At 36.7% G+C, this 14,096-nt stretch overlaps 1 protein-coding gene across 4 annotated transcripts in view; it reads right to left on the reverse strand.

Moving 5' to 3' along the window:
* The window catches only part of ADGRV1 (adhesion G protein-coupled receptor V1), a 258,922-nt gene that overhangs the window by 203,900 nt on the left and 40,926 nt on the right, over window positions 1–14,096 (reverse strand). For all 4 annotated transcript variants that reach the window (XM_087958193.1, XM_087958191.1, XM_087958192.1 and 1 more), the window contains exons 17-24: window positions 13,384–13,644; window positions 11,240–11,366; window positions 9,069–9,286; window positions 7,748–8,485; window positions 6,746–7,119; window positions 5,296–5,472; window positions 1,779–1,959; window positions 344–546 (exon numbers count right to left, since the gene is read on the reverse strand). In XM_087958193.1, coding sequence (XP_087814319.1) covers window positions 344–546; window positions 1,779–1,959; window positions 5,296–5,472; window positions 6,746–7,119; window positions 7,748–8,485; window positions 9,069–9,286; window positions 11,240–11,366; window positions 13,384–13,644 — 2,279 coding nt within the window. The remainder of the gene's footprint in view (window positions 1–343; window positions 547–1,778; window positions 1,960–5,295; window positions 5,473–6,745; window positions 7,120–7,747; window positions 8,486–9,068; window positions 9,287–11,239; window positions 11,367–13,383; window positions 13,645–14,096) is intronic.

Genomic DNA, 14,096 nt, shown 5'->3' on the forward strand with positions numbered 1-14,096 from the left:
CATATGTCAAGCCATCAATTACTTGGGACAGGTCCATAGTTGCCATGGAGGCCACAAACCTCTAAGCCACTTTGGACTTAACCTCAAAGGGTGTCAAATTAAAAACCGCCGGCACCAAAGGCCTTAGGAACTCTATGGCCAATCCAACCATGAAATGTAGATGCTGAGGCAAGAATCCCATAGGTAGCAAAGACAGCAGTATACTAGCAGCAATCACAACTATTCCCTTTAATCTGAAACACTGATACTGTAAGTACACATTGGACATACTATTTAAATTATAAACTCATACAGATGAAGCTAACTGGCCTCAACCAACCCTTTTAGAGAGCTGCTCATATACCTGATAATCTTGTGGGCTGAATGCTGTTAGTGCAACTGTTCTATATTTTGCCACAATTGTCCCAAGTAAACCTTGTGCTCGAACAACAAGCAAGCTGACTTGTCCTACTTCTTCCTTGACAGTAATGTGGGGTGCTGTCGTGGCTGAAAGAATGATTTCATCAGTGTCTGATGGAGGCTGCCCAACAGAGAACTGCAACAAGCCTGACAGATGAAATATATATATATATATATATTGTATTATTTAGCCTTAAGTGCAAGCAAAAAGCATTTATTAATAAAAATACATTTGTCTCTGATATATAAATTGAATATATAAGGATCCATGTCCATTTGGACAGGGCTACATTTTCCACTGAATTTGCATACAGATATGGGAATACATATTAAGCTTTGCAATTTTGCAATTGGATAATAAATTCCAGCAAAAAAGGTTACTGGCTTTCTCAGGTTGGCATAGGTTAATAGAAATAATTGTACAATTCATTGTGTAAGAATTAGCAGACGTTCTACACAGTGTCTGCTTTTCCGTGTTTTCTCTTTTCAAGATAACTATTTTTTCTCTTGAAAAGAGAAAACATGGAAAAGCAGGCACTATGTAGAATGTCTGCTGATTCTTAGATGATGAACTGTATAAATTATTTAAATAATTATTTACAGCAATTAATTAAATATATCTATCTATCTATCTACAATATCTATCTATCTATCTATAATGATATAAAGCAACTATTCAAACAGCAAAACAATAATAAATGATACGTTATACTGTATATATGCCACAGGAGACAAGCCATGGGAAGTTACATCCCAGAATGAAACAACTTGCTGCAGTCAACTCACCACAGTCAACTCATCACTATCCTTTTAACTGTTAAATCTGTGTCTGACATATATTTGTTTTGGGGATAGGGTGAGGAGACAATGTACTTTAATCAGCAAAGAATGATTCCTGATATATTTAATCAGCTTTTTAAAAAAAATTCTTACATCCTGTCACTGATTTTGTTGGGACACAACCATATATGACTAAATATAATAGATAATTTAAAATTATCGTGGTTTAGGAAAAGTTTTGCTAGATAGTACAACATTATGCCTGTTTTATTAAACACAGTAGGATGCATAGCTAGTAAAACAATGGCTGTAATTTTACAAGGTTTCTACGTTAAGTATTTTTAGTCTTCTATCTGAAATGCTGTGAGAGTTAGGCAGGTGTTTTACTCTTAGTAACATACAGCATTGGATGAAGAATGCTAAATAATTCAAAAGTCTTATATTAACACATGAATGTAGCATTACATTGCAGACCAGAAAACTATTTATAGCATATACCAACTGTCTACATCTTGAATGCTATATGAGAATAATTATACAATAATCTGTACAAACTAAGTATGAAATTTGAGGTGTGAAACAATTCCTATAATTATTACCATAGGGATGATCACTAGCTTTGACAGTGATGTAAGTAGTTTCCTTTTCTGGATCTATGCTAGCTCCACTGGTTGGGGTTGAACCTGTTTTTCCATCTCCGGTAACTGCAGATACTAATGTCACCTGGAAATATTCTTTTAGTTCAGGTATATCATCATCAAGCACATGCAAATTCAGAACCTGGGGGTAGGAAGTGATGGGATAAAGACACAGAAACCCAAATTAAATATAAGTATTGTCATTATATTTAAAAAAAGCAAATCCAAAAGTGTGAGAAATTTTACATAAACATTGTTGAATACGTGAAACTCCAATCTCAGAAGAATATATTACAACCTATTTTAAAGGTATATTAACCTAACTGTCAGTCTGTGCTCCATTCAAAATCAAAGAAAGAAATACTCAGACTCCATAGATTAGAGCAAAGTTTTTTCTTTTACTGAAATTCAAAGTGGAAGCTACAGGTAGAATTCTGAATCTAAGGGATTTGGCACGCAGATCACATATACAAAGGGATGGAATTGTTCCCACCCCCAAAGTCCAAAAGACTCTTTCAATTAAAAGTTCTGAATATGATCATGTGGGCATCTTCAGGTGGTGATGAGGTCTCTGTCCATTGACCTTGACATATTTTGATAAAACTTCGCAGCTGCGCAAAGGAAAGAAAGCTAGGCAAGGAAATAGAAACTTAAGAACAGGAATTTATACACCACCAACTCCTCATTTATACAAGACAAGAATGTAACACCTCCAGCTCTCTTCCCACAAGATGCAACCCCTCCTCCCCCCATTACTCATGGCAGCCGAAAGATGCAAAGCAGTAGAAAGCAATAGAAAAGTAGAAAAGATCTTAAAGGCTGACATTCAGCCCCCCTAGAAAAAGGACGTTAGTCCAGGAAATCATCTTCCGAGTCGGAATAACTCTCTTCCAGGAGGGTCGGAGGTCCCAGCTCCTCCCTTGCTGGGGGGGCAACCTCTACAACCTCTCCCGTCTTTAGTGCCGTTTCACGAGGCTTGGCTGGGGGGTTTTCAGTTTCCTCCCTCCTCTCTGCGTCCCCTTTGGATCCAATTTGACCCTGCAGTCTGCAATCCGGTGGCCCTCCTTTCCACATCGAAAGCAGGCAGTGGATCTGGGTCTTGCCATCACTCCTCCTCTCAGAGGTTTAGGGGCCTCTTGGAAGCATGGGGGGATGGCTTGTTCCACCCGGAACCCCCCCCCCTGTGTCTGCTTCGGGTCAAATCTATCTCCACTTCTTCTGCCAGCAAATACCACAGTTGCAAATCATTAGGATCCCTTCTGGAGATACACATCTGGTATACGTCTTCATTTAGACCATCTTTATAGGCTTCTATCAGGGCTCCCTGGGACCAGCCTCAGATATGGTACGCCAGCTGTCTAAACTCTTGGTTGTAGTCAGCCACTGACCTCCTCCCTTGATTTATGGTCTTCATCCTGATCCTGGCCTTTCTCTCCGCCAGTGGGTCCTCAAATCTTGCCTGCAACGCAGTCATGAATACGTTGTAATTCCGCAGTTGGGGGGAGTTGTCATTATGCAAAGTCACCATCCACTCTGCAGCTAATCCCTCCAGGGCCCTGGTCACACATCTCACTTTGGCTGCTTCAGAGGTGAACTCCCGCCTGTACTCCTCCATATAGCTCCAGACTTGTGCTAGGAAGAAACCCAAGTCTTTGGGATTTCCTCCAAATTTCACTTCTAACGGAGGCAGCTTCGGAGCTATGCGTCTTCTAGAGATCACACCTCCCGCTGGGGGCTCTGGGGCTGCAGCCGGCTGTTGCGCTGGCACTGGCTGGGCTATGGGGGTGGGGGCAGCCTGGCTGTCTCTGGCTGAAGTTGCTCCCCCTTCCCCCTCATACCTTGGAGCGATGTGAGGCTGACCAAAGGCTTCATTCAGGAGCTGCCTGGCTTGATCCAGCATCAATTCTCTCTTTTCCTTCTCTAGCCATGGCCCATCTCTCCCACGCCTTCGGGTCGTGGTGATTCCAGGAGGGGGGGTCATCAGGATCCTTCCAGCCAACACCGAATGACCATCTGGGTCTCTCAGCTGGAATTTCCTCCAGGGTAAGGTCGGCTAGCAAGTCAGCTGCTGGCACCTCCGGTATCAGTAACGATTGCCCCCCCACAGCTCCAAGGTCCTCTTCTTCACTAGCTGGAGATGACATGATGTAAAACCCCCTCGGAAGAAAACTGGATATTTTCTCCAGGTGGGCTGGTGAGGAGATTCAGAATAATGTCAGTCTGTGCTCCATTCAAAAATCCAAGAAAGAAATACTCAGACTCAATAGATTAGAGCAAAGTTTTTTCTTTTACTGAAATTCAAAGTGGAAGCTACAGGTAGAATTCTGAATCTAAGGGATTTGGTGCACAGATCACATATACAAAGGGATGGAATTGTTCCCACCCCCCAAAGTCCAAAAGACTCTTCCAATTAAAAGTTCTGAATATGATCATGTGGGCATCTTCAGGTGGTGATGAGGCCTCTGTCCGTTGACCTTGACATATTTTGATAAAACTTCGCAGCTGCGCAAAGGAAAGAAAGCTAGGCAAGGAAATAGAAACTTAAGAACAGGAATTTATACTCCCCCACAACTCCTCATTTATACAAGACAAGAATGTAACACCTCCAGCTCTCTTCCCACAAGATGCAACCTCTCCTCCCCCTGTTACTCATGGCAGCCATCAGATACATCAGATACATCATGGCATACATCAGATGCAAAGCAGTAGAAAGCAATAGAAAAGTAGAAAACATCTTGAAGGCTGACAACGTTTTTCTAATGGAGTCAAGAGCTCATGTAAACACTCAATTACTTAAAAACTAATGCAAATAAAGCATTGTTTTAAAAGGTGATAAAGAAGAAATTTAAAAATGAACAAAACTATTAAATACAACATTAAATATCATTCAAATTTAGGAATACTTAAAAGAAATATAAACAGAAAAAATAAAGCATGCAAAATATGGTTAAAATCTCTATTGTGATTTTAAAAGGCTTGGGGAAAATTAAGGACATTTGTATATTAATAAAAGAACATTAAAATGGATATCAGGCAAGCTATTTTTAGATGAAAGTTTAGTATCATAGAAGATATACAGTAGTCAAAAGATACTTCCCTAAATATCACAATTATTTAATTAAAAAGAATACACATAGTTTAGTGCTAATATGATGAAAGTCTAATACTTTCTGTTCTTTGAAAAGATTTTATAGCATGTCCATTCTAATTGTTATTCATCATTCATTTAATTGTAAATAAATAAAAATAACTACAAATTAGATACATCAGTAACTAGTTCAATGAACCTTCAGTTAAAGCCAGAAATATACCGAAATTAATTTACATTCCTGAAAATACATCAGTAGTAACAAAAAGGATTGTTCCCATACACAACAAAATTGACTATAGATTAGCAAAATATATTATCCACATTTCAAAGCAGAATTATATTATATTACAATTATATTATCAAATTGAAGAGGAAAGTATGATTTACCTCTGATCTCTGGAAAGGAAGGAATGTTACTATCCCACTCCTGTTAGCAAAGTCAGTAACAGTATAATTAACGCCATAAGAATCAATCTGAGAGATAGTGTAATACACAAAAACAGAATCCAAGGCCCCTCTGGTGCGTTCCACTACACAAGATACAGTAGAACCTTCATTAGAGACCTATGAACAATAAGAATTGCAATAAACATTATGATAAATAGAAGATTTGAAAATTTTGAGGTTTGATTGGAAATGAAATATTAAGTCACATTGATAAATTACAATAAAAACAAGTTTCAGCTTTTAAATGCATAAAATCATTTTTTGGGGGGGGGAAATCCCATTACACACAAATGTTCACTTGTTCAATAGTTATTTTGCCCCATTCATCAACTCTAAAAGCTCCCTGAGCACTTTAGCAATAATTAACGGGGAGACATTTCTCATTAGCAAGATTATCATATAAAATATATGAAACAAAAGGGGAAAAAATGAAGGAAAATAAGAAAAGGAGGCACCTCTTTTTAAAGTCAGAGTTTGCATAATAATCATCTGTGAACTACTGTAAGAAAAAAGAATACTACTTTCCTCAATAGAAAAAAACCTTGCATCTATTGTTTGCCCCTGTTAAATCCTGTATCTTAATTTCATTCCTTTTCCAATTTCCCATCGTGTTATTTGCTTTATAACTACCTGCTTATAAGCCGACTTCCAGCTAACACTTCCCCAGATTACTGCTAAACCAATTCCAATAATTCCCCAGGATTATGTGTTGCTAGTAGGAAGACTTTTCAACTAACAAGATTAAGCAACATGAGGACTGCATTTTGATAGCAATGTGCTATCAAGATTACAAGGTCAGTATCATTATCTCCATATTGCTTTGGCTGATCTCCATAGGCTGAGGTCCAAAAGAAAATGAGTATAGTTTAGCAACACAACTGAGACTGGCAATTCAGTTATTAAGCAAAGCACCACTAAGTGAAGCCACAATTGTGTTTATGATTTTACTTCGGCTTTCCTTTATTGATCTGTGCAGGTCATAAATGCACAAATTGATTGCAGTTACTTTTTCATCACTATTGTGATGAAAGACTCTGTAGTCTCTTCCCCAAACCCCAAAAACTTTAACCTTAAACTGTCTACCATTGACCTCACCCCTTTCCTAAGAGGTCTGTAGGGGGCGTGCATAAGCGCACCAACGTGCCTACCATCCCTGTCCTATTGTTTCTCTATTCTTTTATTTTTCTTATATGTACCCATCTCATGTATTCACAACTATGTATACACTTATACTTATTATCTTGTAAACAATTGACAAATCAAATAAATAAATAAATAAAAAATAAATAAAAGATGCAATTTCTAAATGAAAATTACATTTATCTAGTATGTATACTGCTTAGACTTGAATTAAGAATTTTCATGAATCACATTGATAAGGTTTTTCTACCTCTGGAATACATGCTCCTGTGAAACCAAATAACCCATTGGCATTATCACTTTTCTGGATTCTTAAAGTTGCAATTGTGTTTTCTTGTGAAATTTGTGCTCCTCCATAAACTGAAATAAGCTTTAGAATGAACAGCTCCTCTCCTTCCTCTTCTTTGTCATCTTTGGCAGAAACAATGAATGATTTATTCCTTTCTCCTTGTCGATATTCTAAGTATCCAGAGACAGGGTACAAATCAAACCTTGCCGGCATAGCGTGAAGTTCACTGATCTCTTCCTTTGTTAATTTACATTCATAAAATCTCACATCTTGCATCATTCCTTTATACCTGCTGCTGCCATTTATTCCAGCACCAACTTTCATTATTCCTGGTCCTAGGGAAAATAGACCCACAAATATTGTTTTTAATGCTCCAACTTTTAAGTTTTACAAAATTAAATTGGTTAATACTGTACATAATCACTCGTTTGAATTTCTTTATCTAAAACAGAACTTCATTGTAATTAAAATTAAATGCTTGTATTAATCTTTATGTAATAATCAAGTTCAGTGTAACCAAAACAATACTATGCTGATAGATTACAATATCTTAGGTTTTGGGAAAGAACTTGATAAGTATGAAGGCTAAATCCAACCAAGGAATTAGCAGCTATCATTTCATATTGTTGTGTACCTAAAATAACAGAAGTAGAACCACTGTGACAAAATAAAACAGAGAGAGCTCCAATAGTGAATACAAAATATCTGAAGCATTATTTCAAACCATTGCCATTGATGAAATACCCACCTGTCAATTGCAAAAGGCCACTTCACTTACATTAAGACAGTTTACATTATGCAACAATATCATTAATAGTATTTAATATTTTATTAGTATTTAATAACAGCATCTGGCAAGTCCTTGGGAAGGACTCAACAGTTGGACAAAAAATGCCAAATCCAGGTTTAAACTTCAGTCTGATTGTGCAACAAACCAATAATATTAATTAACACATTGCTTACCATCAGCAATTGCTTTTCCTTTGAGACTCTTAATGCCCCCAGGAACAGGTTTGCCATCAATGAAAAACTCAAGAGTGCCATTATTGAGTATAATCAGAAGGTGAATCCAAATATTTTCCTCCAAGTATTTCATAATTGTGATCTTAGCTATATATGTCTTATTAGACTGCAATGGTGTGTAATAGAACCCTATAGAAAGATGGGATTCGTTTGTGCCTATTTTTACTCCATAATATATTAATCCATTACTATTATCCTTTGTTATTATAAATCCATCATTGTTGGGACTAGGAAGTACCCATGCTGAAAATGTAAAGACATTAAGTATACTGTTTTTACTAACATGGACCTCTGGCTCAATTATCCCATATGCATCTTCTTCACCACTAAAATATAAAGCATCTGTTCCAGTGTGATGCCGTCGCATGTGAGGCTTTGACTTTACTGAATCTGTAAACTTTCCAATCAATAAGAAGTCGATCATTAGAGGTAATCCTTCTCTGAAAGTGCTAGATAATATTTCCCAGCCAATCCTGACAGTTCCAAAAGTTCCCTGATGCCTCCATACTGTAAAACTGGTAATGCAAGAAGTGTCATCCTCAGACTGAATGTCTTCTGCTACCTCTCTGTCTTGGCTCTGAGGATCTAAGATGAACACTCCATAGGGATCATCATTCATTGGGATCATCACAGTCACAGAAAGGTTGGTTTCGGATAACTGGCCACCAGGAATCCCACCTAAAAGAAAGCCAATAAATTATTTTATAACTCATACACACAATCTTATCAACTTATTTATTTATCTACTTATTTAATCAGTGCTACTGATTGTGTGCTTCTTCTTTTTCCCATTGTTATCTTTACAGTATCTTTAGAGGTAAGCAAGTCTGAAAGACCAGCCATGGTAGCTGGTCAAAGACCACTCAGTGAACAATATGATTAAATAGGGAGCTATTACATATGAAACTTTTTCTGGCTCCAGTCCTTGTTAGCATTGGGACTGTATGACCCTAATACATTATGCCCAACCACTCCATGCTAGCCAAAAAGGAATCCACAAAAAGGCTTCCTTATTTTGAGCCCCCACTTATAAAACCATGTCCCCTGAGGCTCCTTTTCTGCAACATATCAAAAAGCCAAGCCAAGTGGGTCTTCAAGATGAGTCTTCACGATGAAGCAACCACACCAGAAAGTATGTTCTAAGGCTCATGGTATATCTTTTCTTAGGTAATATGTGTTAAATGTATTTTATGTTTTTAAACCATATACAATTATAGCAGGAAGTGGCACATTAAATAGATCACCATATATGTAAGTGTACCTGAAGCATTCACAAGTTTTAAGGTATAAATTTCACTGAATTCTGGAATTTTATCAGGAATAGCATGAAGAGTTATAGGCTGTGACTGTTCACCCTCTATGAACCATACGGTTCCAGACACTTCATAGAATTCTTGTCCTGGATCTAAAGCAGAATTATTGCCAAATAGCTGCCAGGCCAAAGAAACATTACCAAAGTAGCCTCTGTGCCTCAGGATCCTGTATGGTAGAACAAAGAAAACTATTTCAGACTTATATTTTTCTATTCTCCACATGATACATCTAAAATATATATTTTAGAGGGCAATAAAGAACACTATGAACATATGTGATATTCCCAATGTTAAAGGACCTCTTCAATGGAATGCAAATTAAGAATATATATTTATCTCCCTTGAGTTTTCACAAAGACAGGAGCTCAGTGTGAAGATTTAATGAAACAAAAAAGCATCATTAAAAATAGTACTATTATGGCAATAATAGTAATTACTAATACAATCAAGTCCACAGTTGAAAAACCATCAAATAATGAAAAGTACGGATTGTGCAAAGAAGCAGAAGAAATAGTAGTTACTCTGTATGCTCAGTTCATGCAAAACTAATTATAATCACTGACACTGTGAGCAATATTATTCACTAGAATAATTACTCATTGGTAAAAATTATCACAAGCTGGTAATTAAGAATTGGTGGGGACACAGAGTTGAAAAACTCATTGAAAATGAGCAGGTTAAAATATTGTAGAAATTCCAAATACAAACTGATAGACTCTTGGATTGTAACACATCAGATTTAGCTATAGTTGAAAATTTGTGGGTAATTGATATGAAAATACAAGAGAATACCGTAGAAGACAAAAACTTGGACAAATCACATAGTATCAAAACCTGAAACCTGAAAATGTATTTTCTTATTTATTTGTTTGTTTGTTTAGATATGTCATATTTCTGAACTACTCAAATCCCTTAAAGAGAAACTGTTATTTGTGCACTGGCAGCACTTTCAAAATCTACATATTGACAAAATTTCTACCTTACCAAAGGCACTCTGCTTGGATCTGCATGTATATTATACTATTTATTTTATTTTATTTATTTATTTGATTTGCCAATTGTTTACAAGATAATAAGTATAAGTGTATACATAGTTGTGAATACATGAAATGGGTACATATAAGAAAAATAAAAGAAGAATAAGAGAAACAATAGGACAGGGACGGTAGGCACGTTGGTGCGCTTATGCACGCCCCTACAGACCTCTTAGGAAAGGGTGAGGTCAATAGTAGACAGTCTAAGGTTAAAGTTTTGGGGTTTGGGGAAGAAACTACAGAGTCGGGTAGAGTATTCCAGACATTGACCACTCTATTGCTGAAGTCATATTTCCTGCAATCAAGTTTGGTGCGGTTAACATTGAGTTTGTATCATAATACATTATGACATCCTAAGTTCTTGGAATGAACTCAATGCATATGATGGCCAACATCAATTAATGAACTGGCAGCTGTGATTTCACATTTTTGTGCTTATCATAATAATAATATCTGAAAGCACATTATTCTTAAGACAGCAGAGAAACTGATTTCAGAAGGGAAAAACAATAAATTGCTAAACTTTTGCCCAGATTTAGCATGTAATAATGCAACTTGACATGTCGCAATTCCCATGCCCATTTTGTTGATTACATTTTGTATCATAATTTCTTGCACCCTAATTTTTTAGTATTCTTTTCTGTTTTACTTGTCAGAAAATTAATTAAATATCATTTTGATAATGAATTAGATTCCTCATATATTTAATAATTGCCCACTATGCTATTGTAAAAAATTACAATTTGATTGCAACATTTTGAGGATATTTGGAACCCCCCAAGTTTTTGTGGGGCCCAGAAGCTGTAGGCTGTGCAATCTTGTCATTCAAAATAAATGGCAAAACGTTATAGCCATATCTACTTCCAAAAATGGGTAATGGTTGCAAAGATTCCAGCTACAGTTGCATTTTTAATTTTGCCTTCTGAATGTTTAAAACTCTTCATTTAGTTAACTGTGGACATGAAAATTGTTTATGACACTATTTGCATGCTGTAAAAACTATCATAAAAAGTAAGTCACACTGAAAGTATGATTCAAGCTACTTAGTGAAATTGGCAAAGGATATTTACTTGAAAGCTACTTACAAAAAGTCATTGGTTTTGCCTTCTTCCACTGCTTTGCCTGTAGAATCAATTAAAAAAATGCCATTTGGATCATCATTTGCTTCAATTATAACTCTTGCCATTCTAGGTTTGTAAATAACTGTGTCTCCTAAAAAAAAACAATGGTTTTGTTGATAAATAAACAAACAAATAGAATTGTAACTGGAAAAAACATATCTCCACAAATATTCCAAATACAGGTTCAAAAGCCAATCTTCTCCCTTAGACTATGAAGAAAAGTGATTATGGAGATCCGGTTTGAACTTCTTCGGTGACAGACCGAAATCTGCGATTGTGTGCAGTTTCGATCTGTGCTCCCCGCTGGAGTGCCCCGAGCTGGCTGGTTTCAGGACTAAGCCACCCCGTAGAGGTGCTGAAGAGGGGGGAGTCTGCCAGCAGGGTTGAGGAGAGCCACATCTCTCCTCCCCAGCTGGCCATTCCTCCCTTTCCCAAAGGCAGTTGCAGCGGTGGTCAGAAATGGCCACCTCAAAGAAGAACTCGACCGGAAAAGAATGTGTAGGAGGAAGATAAGAAGAGAAAGTTTTGGGCTGATTGGGTCGAACTGGAAAAACAACAATACAAGGCACCCTGGAATTTGAATTATAAAGAACAACACTTTGAAGCTGCGAATGAGAAAGGGAAGGGAAAGGATTTGTTTTTTTTCTTTTCTTCCCTATCTTGACAACTAAGAGATTTAAGCAAGAAATCAGTAAAATCCACTTTGACACTAACAGGTATTTAAGCTGAAAATAAAATGTCAAAGGGATAATAAAGATTTCTAGATTCTCAAAAACTTTTAAAAGAAGGGGAAAAAACAAAAGGGTGGGATCTGGAAAAAGGGAGGAGACCACCTGGAAGTGAAAGGAATTAACAGTGAAACTTTAACAAGATTCCTAAAAGATACATTTTAACTGAAACTTTGCAACAAGATAAGAGAGCCCCAGGAAGAGAAACTGGAAAAAAGAAGCAAGAAGAAACAGCTTTGGATTATTTGGATTACTTGGTGATTTTTGGATTTTTGGCTATTGGATCTAGAGGACTAAAATTAATCAGGTAGTTGTTTAAAAGTTTTTAAAATGGTATCACTCTTGGAAGAATTGAGAATGGAACTTAAAAAACAGAAAGAAGATGCACAAGAAGGAAGAGGTTCTTTTGGCTTCGTATTTCAATTTTTAGAAATGGAGATCCTGAACTATGAGAAACAACAAGAAATGACTGTAGAACAAGAAGGGCAGGACAAAGAAGAAGCATCTTCAATGACCAAGTATTTCTATGTGGGGAAAAGAAAGGAAAGGGGGGAAAGAGAGTGAAAAATTTAAGATCTGAAAAAACAACCCCAACCTGTCTGATCTTGATGAAAACAAATCACCGGGGCCTGATGGATTACATCCCAGAGTTTTAAAGGAGCTGGCAGAGGTCATCTCAGAACCACTGAACCATATCTTCAAAAATCCTGGCGCACCGGGGAACTACCAGAGAACTGATGTGATTCCCATCTTCAAAAAAAGGGGGGGGGGGAGGAAACCAGACCCAGGAAACTATAGCCCAATCAGTCTAACATCAATACCCGGGAAGATACTGGAAAAGATAATAAAAAAACAGATCTGCCAACATCTAGAAACAAGTAAAGTAATAACTAGCAGTCAGCACAGGTTTGTGATCATGCCAAACCAATCTTATTTCAGTGCAGTGATTGCAGTGGTGCAGTGGTTCTGAGATGACCTCTGCCAGCTTATTTTTTTGCTTATTTTTTGCTTATTTTAACTTTTATTTCTGGTCTGTCTTTTACAGTTATGTTTTTGGTGGGTTGAGCTATAATTTCTTTTTGCGTGAAGACGGATGCAAAGAATGAGTTAAGCAATTCTGCTTTCTCTCTGTTGTTCCACTGGTTTCCACTGGTTCTGTTGATTAGTTTCCATCCATTGCTTCTAGTCCTGTCTTCAGTTGCTCTGGAGAATAACTTGACTATATAATACAGGCTTTAAAAATACTACACTTTGGTATGAAGAATGTCAAAAGGTATTGTCCAAGCATCCTTAACTGCTTATAATATCAAAAGTGGGGCAGAAAACAATCTAAAGAAACAACAGTTGTTTAGTTTATATAGGTTGAATAATAATTTGAACCTGTAGAATTGAAGAGAATTATATAAAAATCCTCATCTGATTCAGGAATATCATCATCATGGATAAATATAGTTATATTCTGTTCTTTTATTCCAATATCAAACCAAAGCACTCCATTTTTTTCACAAGACATGAAATCTTCAGCACTGGCATTTCCATCGATAGTGGCATATAAAACAGAAACAACATCGGCACCAGAGTCATTTCTTACAACTACAAATTCCGCAATGCCACCTTCGTGAACCTTTAGAATAGCAGGATCTGAAATATAGTTAAGACATTACGTGTGAAAGTATTCAAAACATCAATATTTATACATTGTTTTTCAAAAATTTATATTAAATAATTGTTACATGAATTTCAATGCCTAGCTTGTGATATCACATTAAAGCATAGATTATGTCAATCATAGTTAAAAATCCACTTTGCTTCTGTGATTTTTTAGCTTGCTCATTTGATTTTGTACCCCATCTAAAAGCTAACCCCAAATTGATGATCTTGACAATGTTGCAGAACCATGCCTCCTAAACATTATTATTGGCCATGTTGATTGAGGCATGTAAAAATTGTAGGAGGGGAAGTCTGATGGAATGGTTAAAGGCACTGAGAAATTGACATGAAGCCATCTGTGTGATAATGGCAAACCAGTTCCAAAAATCTTGTCCAGAAAACTACAGGGATTCATTCAGACTGTCATCAGGAATCTATAATAA

This window comes from Notechis scutatus, chromosome 2 (assembly GCF_049901735.1).
Source record: "Notechis scutatus isolate UNSWTSFEM ecotype Mainland chromosome 2, rNotScu1.2, whole genome shotgun sequence".
NCBI classification, from domain to species: domain Eukaryota; kingdom Metazoa; phylum Chordata; class Lepidosauria; order Squamata; family Elapidae; genus Notechis; species Notechis scutatus.